The sequence below is a fragment of the Triticum aestivum genome, chromosome 1B (genome assembly GCF_018294505.1).
Source record: "Triticum aestivum cultivar Chinese Spring chromosome 1B, IWGSC CS RefSeq v2.1, whole genome shotgun sequence".
NCBI classification, from domain to species: Eukaryota; Viridiplantae; Streptophyta; class Magnoliopsida; order Poales; family Poaceae; genus Triticum; species Triticum aestivum.
Window position 1 is genome coordinate 5,782,369 of NC_057795.1, and position 15,020 is coordinate 5,797,388.

The 15,020-nt window shown below is 43.0% G+C and overlaps 1 protein-coding gene across 1 annotated transcript in view; it reads right to left on the minus strand.

Moving 5' to 3' along the window:
• Positions 1–14,671: 14,671 nt before the first annotated feature.
• Positions 14,672–15,020, minus strand: part of LOC123102985 (gamma-hordein-3) — a 1,960-nt gene continuing 1,611 nt past the window's right edge. Inside the window, exon 2 of the mRNA XM_044524468.1 lies at positions 14,672–15,020. This exon is cut by the window's right edge and continues 1 nt beyond it. Coding sequence (XP_044380403.1) covers positions 14,831–15,020 — 190 coding nt within the window. The 3' untranslated portion in view covers positions 14,672–14,830.

Here is a 15,020-nt window from a genome sequence, read left to right on the forward strand (position 1 = left end):
TATATGTTGTTGACATATTGTTGATCGGAAATGATGTAGAATTTCTGGAAAGCATATAGGGTTATTTGAAAAGTGTTTTTCAATGGAAAACCTAGATTAAGCTACTTGAACATTGAGCATCAAGATCTATAATGATAGATCAAAACGCTTAATAGTACTTTCAAATGAATACATACAGTGACAAGATTTTGAAGGAGTTCAAAATAGATCAGCAAAGAAGGAGTTCTTGGCTGTGTTATATGGTGTGAGTATTGAGTAAGACTCAAGACATGACCATGGCAGAAGAGAGAGAAAGGACGAAGGTCGTCCCCTATGCTTCAGACGTAGGCTCTATAGTATGCTATGCTGTGTACCGCACCGGAAGTGTGCCTTGCCATGAGTCAGTCAACGGGTACAAGAGTGATCCAGGAATGGATCACAGGACAGTGGTCAAACTTATCCTTAGTAACTAGTGGACTAAGGAATTTTCTTGATTATGGAGGTGGTAAAAGAGTTCATCGTAAAGGGTTACGCCGATGCAAACTTTGACACTAATCCATATTATTCTGAGTAGTACACCGGATTCGTATAGTAGAACAGTTATTTGGAATAGCTCCAAATAGAGCGTGGTAGCTGCATCTAGGAGATGACATAGAGATTTGCAAAGCACACATGGATCTGAAAGGTTCAGATCCGTTGACTAATAACCTCTCTCACAAGCGAGATATGATCAAACCCCATGGGTGTCGATGCATTACAATCACATAGTGATGTGAACTAGATTATTGACTCTAGTGCAAGTTGGAGACTGTTGGAAATATGCCCTAGAGGCAATAATAAAATGGTTATTATTGTATTTCCTTGTTCATGATAATTGTCTATTATTCATGCTATAATTGTATTGACCGGAAACCGCAATACATGTGTGAATACATAGACCACAACATGTCCCTAGTGAGCCTCTAGTTGACTAGCTTGTTGATCAACAGATGGTCATGGTTTCCTGACCATGGACATTGGATGTCATTGATAACGGGATCACATCATTAGGATAATGATGTGATGGACAAGACCCAATCCTAAGCCTAGCACAAGATCGTGTAGTTCGTATGCTAAAGCTTTTCTAAATGTCAAGTATCTTTTCCTTAGACCATGAGATTGTGCAACTCCCGGATACCGTAGGAATGCTTTGGGTGTACCAAACGTCACAACGTAACTGGGTGGCTATAAAGGTGCACGACGGGTATCTCCGAAAGTGTCTGTTGGGTTGGCACGAATTGAGACTGGGATTTGTCACTCCGAGTGACGGAGAGGTATCTTTGGGCCCACTCGGTAGGACATCATCATATTGTGCACAATGTGATCAAGGAGTTGATCATGGGATGATGTGTTACGAAACGAGTAAAGAGACTTGCCGGTAACGAGATTGCACAAGGTATCGGCATACCGACGATCGAATCTCGGGCAAGTACTATACCGGTATACAAAGGGAATTGTATACGGGAATGATTGAATCCTTGACATCATGGTTCATCTGATGTGATCATCGTGGAACATGTGGGAGCCAACATGGGTATCCAGATCCCGATGTTGGTTATTGGCCGGAGAGTTGTCTCGGTCATGTCTGCATGGTTCCCGAACCCGTAGGGTCTACACAGTTAAGGTTCGATGACGCTAGGGTTATAGGGAAGGTATGTATGCGGTTACCGAATGTTGTTCGGAGTCCCAGATGAGATCCCGGACGTCACGAGGTGTCCCGAAATGGTACGGAGGTGAAGATTGATATATTGGACGAAGGGTTTTGGAGTCCGGAAGTGTTCCGGAGGTACCGGGTGATGACCAGCATGACCGAAAAGTGTTTCGGGAGCCCCGACAAGTGTTGGGGGGGCTTCATGGGCCAAGGGGAGGGGGCAAACCAGCCCACTAAGGGGCTGTGCGCCCCCCTCACCTATTCCCACGTGACCAGGGGGTTTGGGGCGCCCCATCTAGGGTTCCCACCTCCTGGCTTGGGGGCCAAGTCACCCAAAGGGGAGATCCCATCTGCCCTGGCCGCCGCCCCACTAGGGAAACCCTAGGGCGCCTCCCCCTCTCCCTTCCCCCTATATATAGTGGAGGTTTTGGGGCTGCCCAACACATGAGTCTATCTCTCCCAAGGCGCAGCCCTACCTCTCTACCTCCTCGTCTCTCGTAGTGCTTGGTGAAGCCCTGCTGGAGTACCGCGGTCCTCCACCACCACCACGCCATCGTGCTGCTGCTGGATGCAGTATTCCCCAACCTCTCCCTCTCTCCTTGCTGGATCAAGGCATGGGAGACGTCACCAGGCTACACGTGTGTTGAACGCGGAGGCGCCGTTGTTCGGCGCTTAGATCGGAATCGACCGCGATCTGAATCGCCACGAGTATGATTACTTAATCCGCGCTCTTGTAACGCTTTCGCTTAGAGATCTACAAGGGTATGTAGATGCACTCCCCTCTCTCTCTTGTTGTTAGGTATATCCAGATTGGCATAACTTAAGGGAACTAAGTTTGTAATCTTCACACTCACTTCTTGAAAAAGTGCGCTTAAGCTTATCGATTACCTAATAATTTGGTGTGTTGTGTTTCATGGCACTACTTACTAGTGTGATTTTGGATTGTTCTTGCACATATCATCTAGGTGTATGGAATGCTTGATAATGACAAATGACTCATCGTATTCACTTTACACTTCAAACATTGATCTAGATTTTGTCCCTTGCTCTGAGTTAGTTTGTCATGTTCTACATGTTGTTAGGCGTATCCAGATTGGCATACTTGAGGGAACAAAGTTTTTAATCTTGTGTGTGTCATTGAGATACATCACACTATTAATGCGAAGATTGTTCTATACACAATTTTTTCTGAACTAACTTTATACTTTTTGCACAATATATATGTAAGATGGATAAGCATACATGACTCATCGTATTACCTTTTCATATGGAGCGGTTGTATTGTCATATGAGTTACAAATACAAAACAAAGTATTAGGGCTTTGCGCGGCTTGATTGATTCACTCCACGTAGACATGAACATTTCTTTTGTATTTCATTCGTTAGTTAATCTAAGTTTGTACATATTGTTTCAAGTTGTTCATATAGTTTCCAGGTTTCTTTTATTGAATTTATTACCACCAGTATAGGAAGCTATTAGTACTATGATTGTTGATACTAATACAGAACAAAGAGGAAAGACAGAGCGATATAAAGTTGATTTTGTCTGGTAATTATATAAGTGTCTTTTTTTCTATTTTCTTGTAAGCAAGGAACCTACAAAAAAGAAATGAAATTAGTTCTCCTTCTACACGATACGTGAATAAATAATTTAGGACATAGCATGCCTGACTGAATGGGAACTGGCCTGTCGCCATCATGTAGCAAACACAAGCCATAATGCCGATACACTTGGCTCATGCAACATGCACACGTGAAAAAAAGAAGAGCCTATCAGTATATTTATATTTTTTTACTTCTCTTATCCTTGGCCATATTATTCATACATATGGTTGCATCAAATTAATTGACTTGTCAATGCCATGGACCAGCTAGCATACTACTGTTTTTGTGTGTGTGGCTTTAGGTGTTGCAAATCCTCTACATATGTTTTTTTCATTCCTTTACCCTCTACCACTTATTTTCAGATTGATGGAAAGCGAAGTTTCAGACAAGGAAACAAAACATGATTACATCCTCCTCCATGCAGCTTCGTGGTAATTGAAACTCCTGTTAATCGCACTGGATGTCATGCCAGATTCGTGCAGAATTTGCCGGATCGATTGACTAGGACTTGACCCTTGGATTTTTAACCTTGTACGTCGTAATTTTTGTTGTACATGGATTAGTAAAGGTATAGTCGATCCACCATCATCACTATGAATTAGTATTACAGATTCAGAACAGGTCTTTGTCAGAGAAGGAAGTAGGAGTAGCCAATGATACAGGAAAAAGCCAGAGAGACCTGCCTGCCTGGCTGTGAACAGTTCTTCTCCTTCTCCTTGCTATTAATGTTGTGTTGAAATACCTAACTAGCTAGCTAGCAAATCATAGGTTGTCCTTCTCTAAAAGAACTGTAGAAAGTTCTTTGAATCTAGTTAATTAAACAAGTGAAATTTTAAAAGAAAAGTTATTTTGAAGTTGTTCGTTTGTTTGTTGTTGCTATTGTTTTCGTTGTTCTCGAAACAGGCTTTCACACTTCTTTATAAATAAAGCAATATCCAAAGATATACATGGCCAAACTATAAAATATGGTGAGGTAGCCCCTACAAAGCCGATCTTGACATATCAGGCACACGCGCACACGACTACGCTACCAGCAACAAGCACCGAAAGAACTAAACATCCTCACGCTACAAACTAGCACACCAAAGCTCCACGAGAATGCCCCCAAGAGGGAGAATGGCATAGGGCGTCGCCGCTGCTAAGTCCATACCGGACAAAGGTCTACACCTGGAGACCTCACACGGAGAGAAGAAGCACAAAAACGTCTTCAAGAAGAGCGCGACACCCATGAGTGTCGTCGATGGTGGTGCCCAGGCACGGAGCTTTCGCTTGGCAACTCACCCATGCCACCATGAGGTCCTCAAGAGTAGTGCCGCGATGTTTAATCGCAAGATCTTGATTAGGACGTTGCCCCTCCGAGAGAGAGGGCATGTCTGAGCTACTAACCGCAACACCTACCGTTGCCCACACAACCCGGGAGGGGAGACACCACAACCGGAATAATGCCCGCCAAAGAGCAACCATGCGGCCCGCCATCAGGGGCCGCCAACCCAGTATCCCTGACGCGAGATACCATACACCACTCACATCACAATGCAACCAACCACGGTAGGAAGAGCGACAACACTCCACTACTCCTAGCCTAGCCTCTGTCCTAATGTTTGGTTAGGCGCCTCCACCATAGGACGCACCCACACCTGCATCCCCAGCCAATGCTCTATGGACTAGGGGGGCCACCAGCGAGCCAACCTCCAGCCCTTGGTCAGGCGAGCTCACATGATGCCATGTCCGTGTTCTCCGACACTGGTCCGCTCATGAATGCAACACTAACACAACTATCACCACCGAGCACCACCCAAGCTGTCTCGCTTCGCAATGCACAAATCATGGCAGATAAAGCCCGTCATCAGTCACCTAGCCAGTGACTGCTACCGGCCATTGTCGAGGACAGCTCAGACGCCAAGTCTGCGAACTGAGGCACTGGTCCGCCAGCCGACACAACGTAGCCCTGGCCACCACATCCATGAACCATCACCGACGCTACAATGTGTGGAGGTGCCTCCCCCAACCTAGCTTCAAGCATCCACCTTGGCTTGACCGGCAGCGACCCAGAGCCGAGAAACCTTAGGCCAAGGCGACTAAGCACCGAAGCTCATGTGATGAGCAACCAACCCCGACAAGGACGACCATTTCAAAATCCATGTCCGGTGGCTAGTCTGCGTCACCAGCCCGCTACCTACATACGCACTCAGACAAGGCGGGAGCCGCCCCATCAAGAGGGGGGGGGCGCTTAGAGTAGCTGGCAACTCCGGTCGCTGAGCAGCTGCACCAATGCTAACCCCACCTCTCCATTGACACCCACCGCCTATATCCACCGCCACCAGCCAAAACCATGGCCACCACCCACCGCCTCTTGTCATGCCTCCACGCCCGTGAGAGAGACCGTCGAAACCCACAATCACTAGCTGCCGCGCTCAGAAGAGGGAGAACTGCCACCACCTCCTTGTGCCGCTTGTCACAACTTGGCAGCCAGATCCACACTGCCATAGCTATCACATGCCTGCCTACACAGTAGGATTTGCTAGGCTTTACCATGTCTGCACAATTCTTTTTTCCTGTTTTCTCCAAGATGTTGTTTTTAAAATTTGCTTGCAGGTTTAAGGAAAGGAGAAGTTCACTATCACCACCACCTCGTGCAAGGGGATGTCAGCATCAGTCATCTTTACCATCATCCACCTCCATCCCATTGTAATACCAAACCCATGTGGATCCATACATGTATTATCGGTGTGTTTCATCCAATGTTTACCACCACTATTTCCACTATTCGCACGATATTTGTCGTCTCCATGTGTGATTTGTTTCCTCAGTTCTCAGGGATATGGACGAACCATGGTATGTATAGGAGCTGAAATGTTAATTAGGGTATGAGATTCTCTACTGAATGTTTGTTTTAAAAGCATTCATGAATTTTGTGAAGGGGCCCCACTCACCATTTCCATCGCAAGGCCACGAGGCATATCATCGAGGTTGTAAAGGTTAGGATGTTCAGGTAACTTGAGGTGAGAGTAAAAGACTCTCTACCTCGCCTTTGCAACTGCTAGGGGAATAATAGAGATCCCTCAATAAGGCAGCTTCCACAGGGAAACCCTTAATTACCGTAGTGAGAACTAGAGTGGGGAAGCTAAAGTGATGGCCTGCGTGGTATGGAGTACACCTTGAGTAGAACTTATTTTGTACCCGGATACGCCCAATGACAAATATTAAGAGTGACTCAAGTATCTAGCTTAGAATTACAAAGTGGCATATGATACCTTAGGCACACTTCAATGGGAATTATGGTGTCCCTGAGAACGCCTCAATCCTCCACTGTTTCACATCTTTATTCATTCTGCTATGCTCTTTTAGTTCTTTTGGGTTATTTACTTTTGTTCGCACTAAACTTAGAAGTCAATATAATCTTCGCCATTCACTTGCTTTGTGTCGAAAACTAAGATGCAGCCACATTACAATAAGTGTCTCTTAGGTACAAAGTCCAATTCATGTATTCCCTATGGGATTTATACTCATACTTAAATAGGTGAAAAATAAACCATGTGGACTTGCAGATCATCAAGCTTTTTCTGGCCCTAGGAGCGGAGTGCTTTTGGGCCTGTATTGTGTTTTGTTTTATTTCATGTTTATGGGTGATAATGTCTGCCTCCACAACTTGTTGTTTGACTCGGCAATGGTGGACTCCCGGTGTAGGTGTGTATCGAGTGGAGGGCTGAGGAAGCCCATTATGATTTCAGTTGATTGTAAGCAAATTATGATTTTTGACTCAAGTTGAGGGGGTCATTTTCCTTCAAATTTAGAACCTTGTTTGATGGGTCATGATTTGTGAGAGGATACTTTTTGTCCCGCTAAGATTGTTATTGGATATAATTGGTACTTAAACTCATTTTGTGAATGGAACATCAAAGGCGAAAAGTGCATAAGTTATCAATTATTCTCACTATAAATGAACAATGAAATCTGGCATGGAGTTCGTGGAAAGCATAAACACCTAGTTTGATGTAGATCCATGTCAGATAAGATGGTTACAAACTCATGGGGCTCTCCACTGAAGTGTTATATAGCAATTACTCCTTACTCCCTAACTAATAGTACTTCAATTTGGACCAAGTTTCACACACGTTAAGTATGTTATGTTCATAATACTACACTTCAAAAATAAGTAGATAGCGCATAACATTGAGATTGTAGCTAGGGATGAAAATCGAAATATGGCATGAATGTAACAATTGCCAGCAATATGCTTTAGAAAAGAACTTATTTGCCTTTTATTCCCATGTTTGAACTAGTATAGTTCGGGGTTACACATGATGGTCACATCACTTTATTTATCATTGTTACATTAAATACTCCATTGACTTACAACGATGATTCCCCCGTCTAGTATTACATCTCTTCATTTCATCGTCCAGTGATACTTATAACATCGCTCCCAGTTGGTTGTTGGTGTGGGGAAGGTTTTTATGATTGCTGGGGGAATGGTTGCTGTTGTGGGTATGGTATGGGAAATTGTTGTTCGGGGAATTGTTTTTTGTTTTGCTAGGGAAATTGTTGTTGTTGTGGCAATTGTTGTTGCGGTAATTATATGCTCTTCCATGATCTAGAAAATAAAAGACCTCACTCTTACCGTCTCTGCATGTTTGTCATCAAACATCCGTAAACTCATTAAAATTAATGAAATGGTTCAACTTTTGGAGTACAGTTCTTGTCGCCTTGAAGAGAATTTGACGGGTTGTGTCACTCTATCAATTCCACTTCGTCTTATCACTTCAGAAAACACAACAAAGTTGATTCCAGAAAAAATAAACTCCATGTGTAAAGCTTTACTAATTATCTTGTACAAAGTTCACATACTTAGCTCTACACAAACTGTAGAAAGTTCCAACCCTCTGCCGCAAAAAAGAATGAAACCTTGATAAGGATTTGACATGGAAAGTGAAAAAGGTGAGTCAGTTTTTTCTCAAAATAAAATACCAAGCACCATGCTTTCGTGACAACCATACGATCTTTTGCACAACTAGCCAAAAAAATTTTGATGATCAATCCTATATTAAACTTGTGGCTAGTGCAACCTGACAGAATATACAAAATGATCCATTTCATAAGCATGCATGCAAAAAAATTGGAAAATGAATGAAAAAATTAATCGCTAGCTGGAATTTCATTCAATCATCCCATCCAAGCTGGTACAACCACACTGACTGCAATCCGACATCTACATAACAAGATGTCCACAACCCAACACGTCCAAAACAAAAAGATAAAAAAATGCAAAGACGGCAAGAGGTTATGCCATAAATGGACTTCTGCCGCAAAGATCATCACAAGTACAAAACATAAATAGAAACAGCAAAGACAAGTAGGAGCAGTCAAGAGCAATTCACCATAAAGACACATCCCCAACCTTTCCCTCACCACCATTGCATCGGCCAGCGCCAATGAACAGCTCGAGGGCAGCAGGATCAATGCTAGTGAAAGCGTTTCACCGACATCATTTTGCTGAGGAAGTCCATGCAATGAATCGACATGAAAGAAAGTGTTTAGTTAGTTCAAATACAGATATCCTGAGAGCAGCCTAATGAATGAGAAATCCTATTTCGGTCATTCATCAACAAAATCCATGTCAACGCACTTGGATGGATCATGCATTTAGGAACAAAAGTCCAAGGGGGCGACCTATATATACAGTTTATTTGCATGGTAACTCTGGTTTAGCACTATCTTTTTTCCTTATCCTTGTCCATTTTATCCCTGCAGAATAGAGCCAAATGAGGAAGCAAAGGGAAGTGTTTGATTAGTTCTCCATGAAATGAGAATAAATGAATTTCGTACAAAGTATGGCTGAACTACGAAATCCATAGATTGGCCTAACTGAATCGGGAAACTTGTCTCCATCATGCAGCCGACAAAAGCCATACTGCTGATACACTTGGCCCATGCAACATGCATGCATGATTATAAGGAGAACATCCATTATTCTATAATTTAAATGAGTAACAGTCTCGCAGTAAACAAGATCCAGATATAGTGTTCATGCTCGACGCATGCACTAAATAACAATTATTCAGGTTCATCACTAATCCCGATGGTAATCGAAAAGCGAGCGTGCCGACGGTGATCACATCAACCTTGGAACCATTTCCCACACGCATCATCACTTCGTTCGTCACCAGCCTCCGTCTATTTCGTAGTTCCTGCTTTGGGTTGCAAATGTGAGCAACCAAACAGGTGTCAAATACCGAGGCACTACAACAAGAGTTGGTAAGGAACACATCAATAATATATATATATATCATATATATCTTGTTTGGCGTTGGCCCCTTCTTGTCGGCCAGGCTTGGGGAAATTCCGCTTTCAGTGGCCAATCTCGTTGCAATAGAAGCACTCATTTTCTGGCTTGGGCGCAGCCTTGGGTTTCTTCACGGGATAGGAAACTACTTTGCCACTCTTCTTGGAGTTACCATTCTTGCCCTAGCCATTCTTCTTGAAACTAGTGGTTTTATTGACCATCAACACGTGATACTCTTTCTGGATGTCTAACTCAGCGACTTTCAGCATCGCAAACAGCTCGGAGACTGACTTGTTCATCCCTTGCATGTTATAGTTTAGCACAAAGCTCTTGTAGCTAGGTGGTACTGATTGAAGAACTTTGTCAGTGATCGCTTCTGATGGGAGCACAACTCCCAACTTAGCCAGACGGTTGTAAGACCCAGACATTCTAAGTATGTGTTCACTGACATACCCGTTCTCGTCCATCTTGTAAGCAAAGAACTTATCGGAGGTCTCATACCTCTTGATCCGGTCATTCCTTTCAAAAATGAACATCAACTCCTCGAACATCTCATATGCTCCATGGCGTTCAAGATGTCTTTGAAGTCCCAGTTCTAAGCCATGCAACATAGCACACTAAACTACTGAGTAGTGATCCACATGCGCTTGCCAGGTGTTCATAACATCCATAGATGCCGGAGGGGGTTGCACACCAAGCGATGCATGAAGGACATAAGCCTTTTGTGCAGCCGTGAGGATAATTCTTAGAGTACAGGCCAAGTCTACAAAGTTACTTCCATCATCATTCAGCTTGGCTTTCTCTAGGAACGCATTGAAATTCAGGGAAGCTATTGTGCGAGCCATTGATCTACAACATAAATTTGCAAAGTCAACTTAGACTATTGTTCATGATAAATGAGTTCAAATAATCATATTACTTAAAACTCCCACTCAAATTTACATCCCTGCGGTCATCCGTGTGTAACATGATGAAAATTCACCAACCCAAGTCTGATCATAATGTGAGATGAAGTGGTTTCAATGGTGAAGATCTCCATGTTGATCATATCTACTATATGGCTCATGTTCGACCTTTCTGTATGTTGTGTTCCGAGGCCATGTCTGTAGATGCTAGGCTCGTCAAGTTTAACCCGAGTGTTTCACATGTGCAAAAATGGCTTGCACCCGTTGTATGTGAATGTAAAGTCTATCACACCCGATCATAACGTGGTGCTTAGAAATGACAAACTTCCGCAATGGTTCACACTCAGGGAGAACACAATTTTGTTTTGAAATTTTAGTGAGGGATAACTTATAATGCTACCATCATCCTAAGAAAAATAAGATGCAGAAAAGGATTAACATCACATGCAAATCATATGTGACATGATATGACCACCAACTTGTGCTTTTGATCTCCATCTCCAAAGCATCGGCATGATCTCCATCGTCACCGGCATCACACCATGATTTCCATCATCATGATCTCCATCATCGTGTTGCCATCAAGGTTGTCACGCCAACCATGCTTCTACTACTATTGCTATTGTTTAGTGATAAAATAAAGCATTACATAGCGCTTAATGATTGACACGCAGGTCATACAATAATTCAAGACAACCCTATGGCTCCTTCCGGTTGTCGTATTCATCGACATGCAAGTCAACACAAACTATTACAAACATGATCATCTCATACATCAAATATATTTCAACATGTCTTTGGCCATATCACATCACAACATACCCTGCAAAAACAAGTTAGACGTCGTCTAATTTGTTGTTGCATATTTTACATGGCTGCTATGTGTATCCAACAAGAATGGTTCTTACCTATGCAAAACCACAACTGTGATATGGAAGTTTCTATTTAACCTTCTACAAGGAATGCCTTCATCGAATTCGATTCAACTAAGGTGCAAGAGACAGACACCAGCCAACCATCTTATGCAATAAAGTCACATCTCTATTGAATGAACCGGTCTCATGTACGTGGACATGTAAAGTTGGTCCAGGCCGCTTCATCCCACAATTCCGCTAAATCAAGAAAAGACCAAGGAAGGAAGCAATTTGAATATCAATTCTGATAAACTCCTTTGTGTTCTACTCATGATGTCATCTGCGCATAGCCCTAGCTCTGGTACCACTGTTGTTGGAAGTTGCATGGGAAAGAAAAAAGATCCTACACTCACCAAGATCAATCTAGGAGATGAACATCTATGAGAGGAGAGACTGCATCTACATACCGTTGTAGATCACTAAGAGGAGGCGCTAAGAAATATGGTTGATGTAGTCAAACGTCTTCGCGATCCAATCATGATACGTCCCACAAACTCCCGATCTAGTGCCAAAAGGACGGCACCTATGCATTCAACACGCGCACGGCTTGATGATGCCTTCACCTCCTTGATCCAGCAAGAAATGGAGAAGTAGTAGTTCAAGACCTCCAACAACACGATATCATGGCGGCGGTGGTGGTGGAGGAATTTCAGCAGAGCTGCGCTAAGCACTACGCAGAAGGAGAAGGACTACGAGGGAGAGGAAAGGCAGCGACACAACACAGATGTGTCTGTCTGCCCTCCTTCTACCCCTATATATATAGGGGGAAGGGAGGAGGTGGGGATGCCCTATGGGTTCCCTTAGGGGGCGGCGGCCACCATAGATGAGGGCGCCCCTAGGGAAACCCTAGGGTGGCTTTCCCCCCAAGCTAGGTGGAGGCAGCCCTAGGGGGTTGCCCCAACCCTTCTGTCATGGTGGGATTGAGTGTGGGGGGCGCACAACCCCTTAGTGGGCCGGTGTGCTCCCTCCCCTTGTCCCATGAAGCGCCCAACACTTACCTGGCCCCCCAGAAACCCCTTTTCGTACTCCGTCGATTCCCGCGGTACCCCTGGAACAATTCCGGACTCCTATACCCTTCGTCCTATATATCAATCTTCACCTCCAGACCATTCTGGAGTTCCTCGTCATGTCGGGGATCTCATCCGGGAATCCGAACAACCTTCGGTAACCACCATATGACCCAACTATACTTATATCGTCAACAAACGTTAAGTGTGTAGACCTTGCGGGTTCGAGAACTATGCACACATGACCGATACACCTCTACGGTCAATGACCAATAGCATGACCTGGATGCCCATGTTGGTTCCTACATATTCTACGAATATCTTTATCAGTCGAACCTCGATGTCAAGGTTTCAGGCAATCCCGTATGAAGTTCCCTTTTTCCATTGGTATGTTACTTGCCTGAGATTTGATCATTGGTATCTCCATACCTAGTGCAATCTCGTTACCGGCAAGTCTCTCTATTTCGTAATACAAGATCCCGTGGCTGACTTCTTAGTCACATTGATTGCAAGCTTATTGTGATGTTGTATTACCGAGTGGGCCCTGAGATACCTCTCCATCATACGGAGTGACAAATCCCAGTCTCGATCCATGCCAACTCAATAGACACCCTTGGAGACACCTGTAGAGCATCTTTATAGTCACCCAGTTACGTTGTGATGTTTGATACACACAAGGCACTCCTCCGGTGTCAGTGACTTGCATGATCTCATGGTCATAGGAACATATAATTGACATGTAGAAAACGATAGCAATAAACTTGACAAGATCATATGCGACATTCATAGTTTGGGTCTTGTAAATCACATCATTCTCCTAATGATGTGATCACGTTATCAAATGACAACTCATGTCCATGACCCGGAAACCATGGCCATCTTTGATCAACGAGCTAGTCTGGTAGAGGCTCACTATGGACACGTTGTTTGTCTATGTACCCACACAGGTATTTTAATTTCCAATCAATACAATTATAGCATGGATAATAAACGATTATCATGAACAAGGAAACAAAATAATGACCATTTTATTATTGCCTCCAGGGCGTATTTCCAACACTTCCGATGATTTTGTGAGTAGTTTACGACAGCCCTTCGGGTCTATAGCTAGAATCTAGATGGCTTCTTCTCTCTCTTTGATCTTCAATCCAAAGTTCTTCTCAATGTTCTTGGAGTTCTATCCAATGTAATCTCCTTTTGCGGTGTGTTTGCTGGGACCTGATAAATTATGAGTTTATGATCAGATGATTCATGAGAATATTTGATTCTTCTTTGGACTCTTTTATGTGTGATTATTTTAGCTTTGTATTTCTCTCCAATCTATCGATTTGGTTTGGCCAACTAGATTGGTTTATCTTGCAGTGGGAGAGGTGCTTTGTGATGGGTTCAATCCTGTGTTGCTCAATCCTAGTGACAGAAACAGACATGGCACATATTTGTATTGTTGACATTAAGGATAAAAATATGGGGGTTAATCATATTGCTTGAATTTACTTTGTCTACATCATGTCATCTTGCTTAAGGCGTAACTCTATTTTATACCTAAAACTCTAGATGCATGCTGGATAGCGGTCGATGGGTGAAGAATAGATGCAGGCAGGAGTCGGTCTACTTGCATCGAATGTGATGCCTATATACATGATCATTGCCATGAATCCTTCATAATTATTTGCTTTTCTATCAATTGCCCAACAGCAATTTGTTTACCCACCGTATGTTCTACGATCAAGAGAGAAGCATCTAGTAAAAACTATGGCCCCTGGGTGTACTTTTATCATATATAAAAAAAACACAAAAATACCTAGCTGCAATTTATTTACTTTTATTTTATTTTGTATTTTACTTTATCCATCTATCACTACCAGAATTAATCATTGCAAATAACGTCTACGAGGATTGACAAGCCTCTTATTTGCGTTAGGTGTCAGTGTTTGCTTTTGTGTGTGCAGGTGCTGTTAACAAGGTTTTGTGTGGTTCACCTACTGGATTGATAACCTTGATTCTTAACTTAGTGAAATACTTATTTGTACTATACTTCATCATCCTCTCCTCCTTGGGGAATTAACAACACAGTCTACAAGTAGCACTCTCCATTGAAATGTTAAATTGTAATTAGTACTTACTCCCGAATTAATAGTACTTCAATTTGAAACAAGTTTCGTACATGTTAATTATGTTATGTTCATATAATACTACACTTCCTAAATAAGTAGACGTCACATAACATTGAGATTGTAGTTAGGGATGGAAATCAAAATAGGGCATGAATGTAACAATTGCGAGCAATGTGCTTCAGAAAAGAACTTATTTGTCTTTTATTCCCATGTTTGGACTAGTACAGGTCGGGGTTACACATGATGGTGCACATCACTTTATTTATCATCGTTACATTATGCTCCATTGACTAACAACGATGATTCACCCGTCTAGTATTACATCTCTTCATTTCATAGGCCACTGATACTTATAACGTCGCTCCCAGATGGTTGTTGTTGTGGATATTGTTGATATGGGGAAGGTTCTTGTGATTGCTGGGGTGGGTATGGTATTGGAAATTGTTGTTGGGGGAATTGTTGTGGTGGTTGCTGGGGGAATTGTTGTTGGGGGAATTGTTGTTGTTCAGGGTATTGTTGTGGC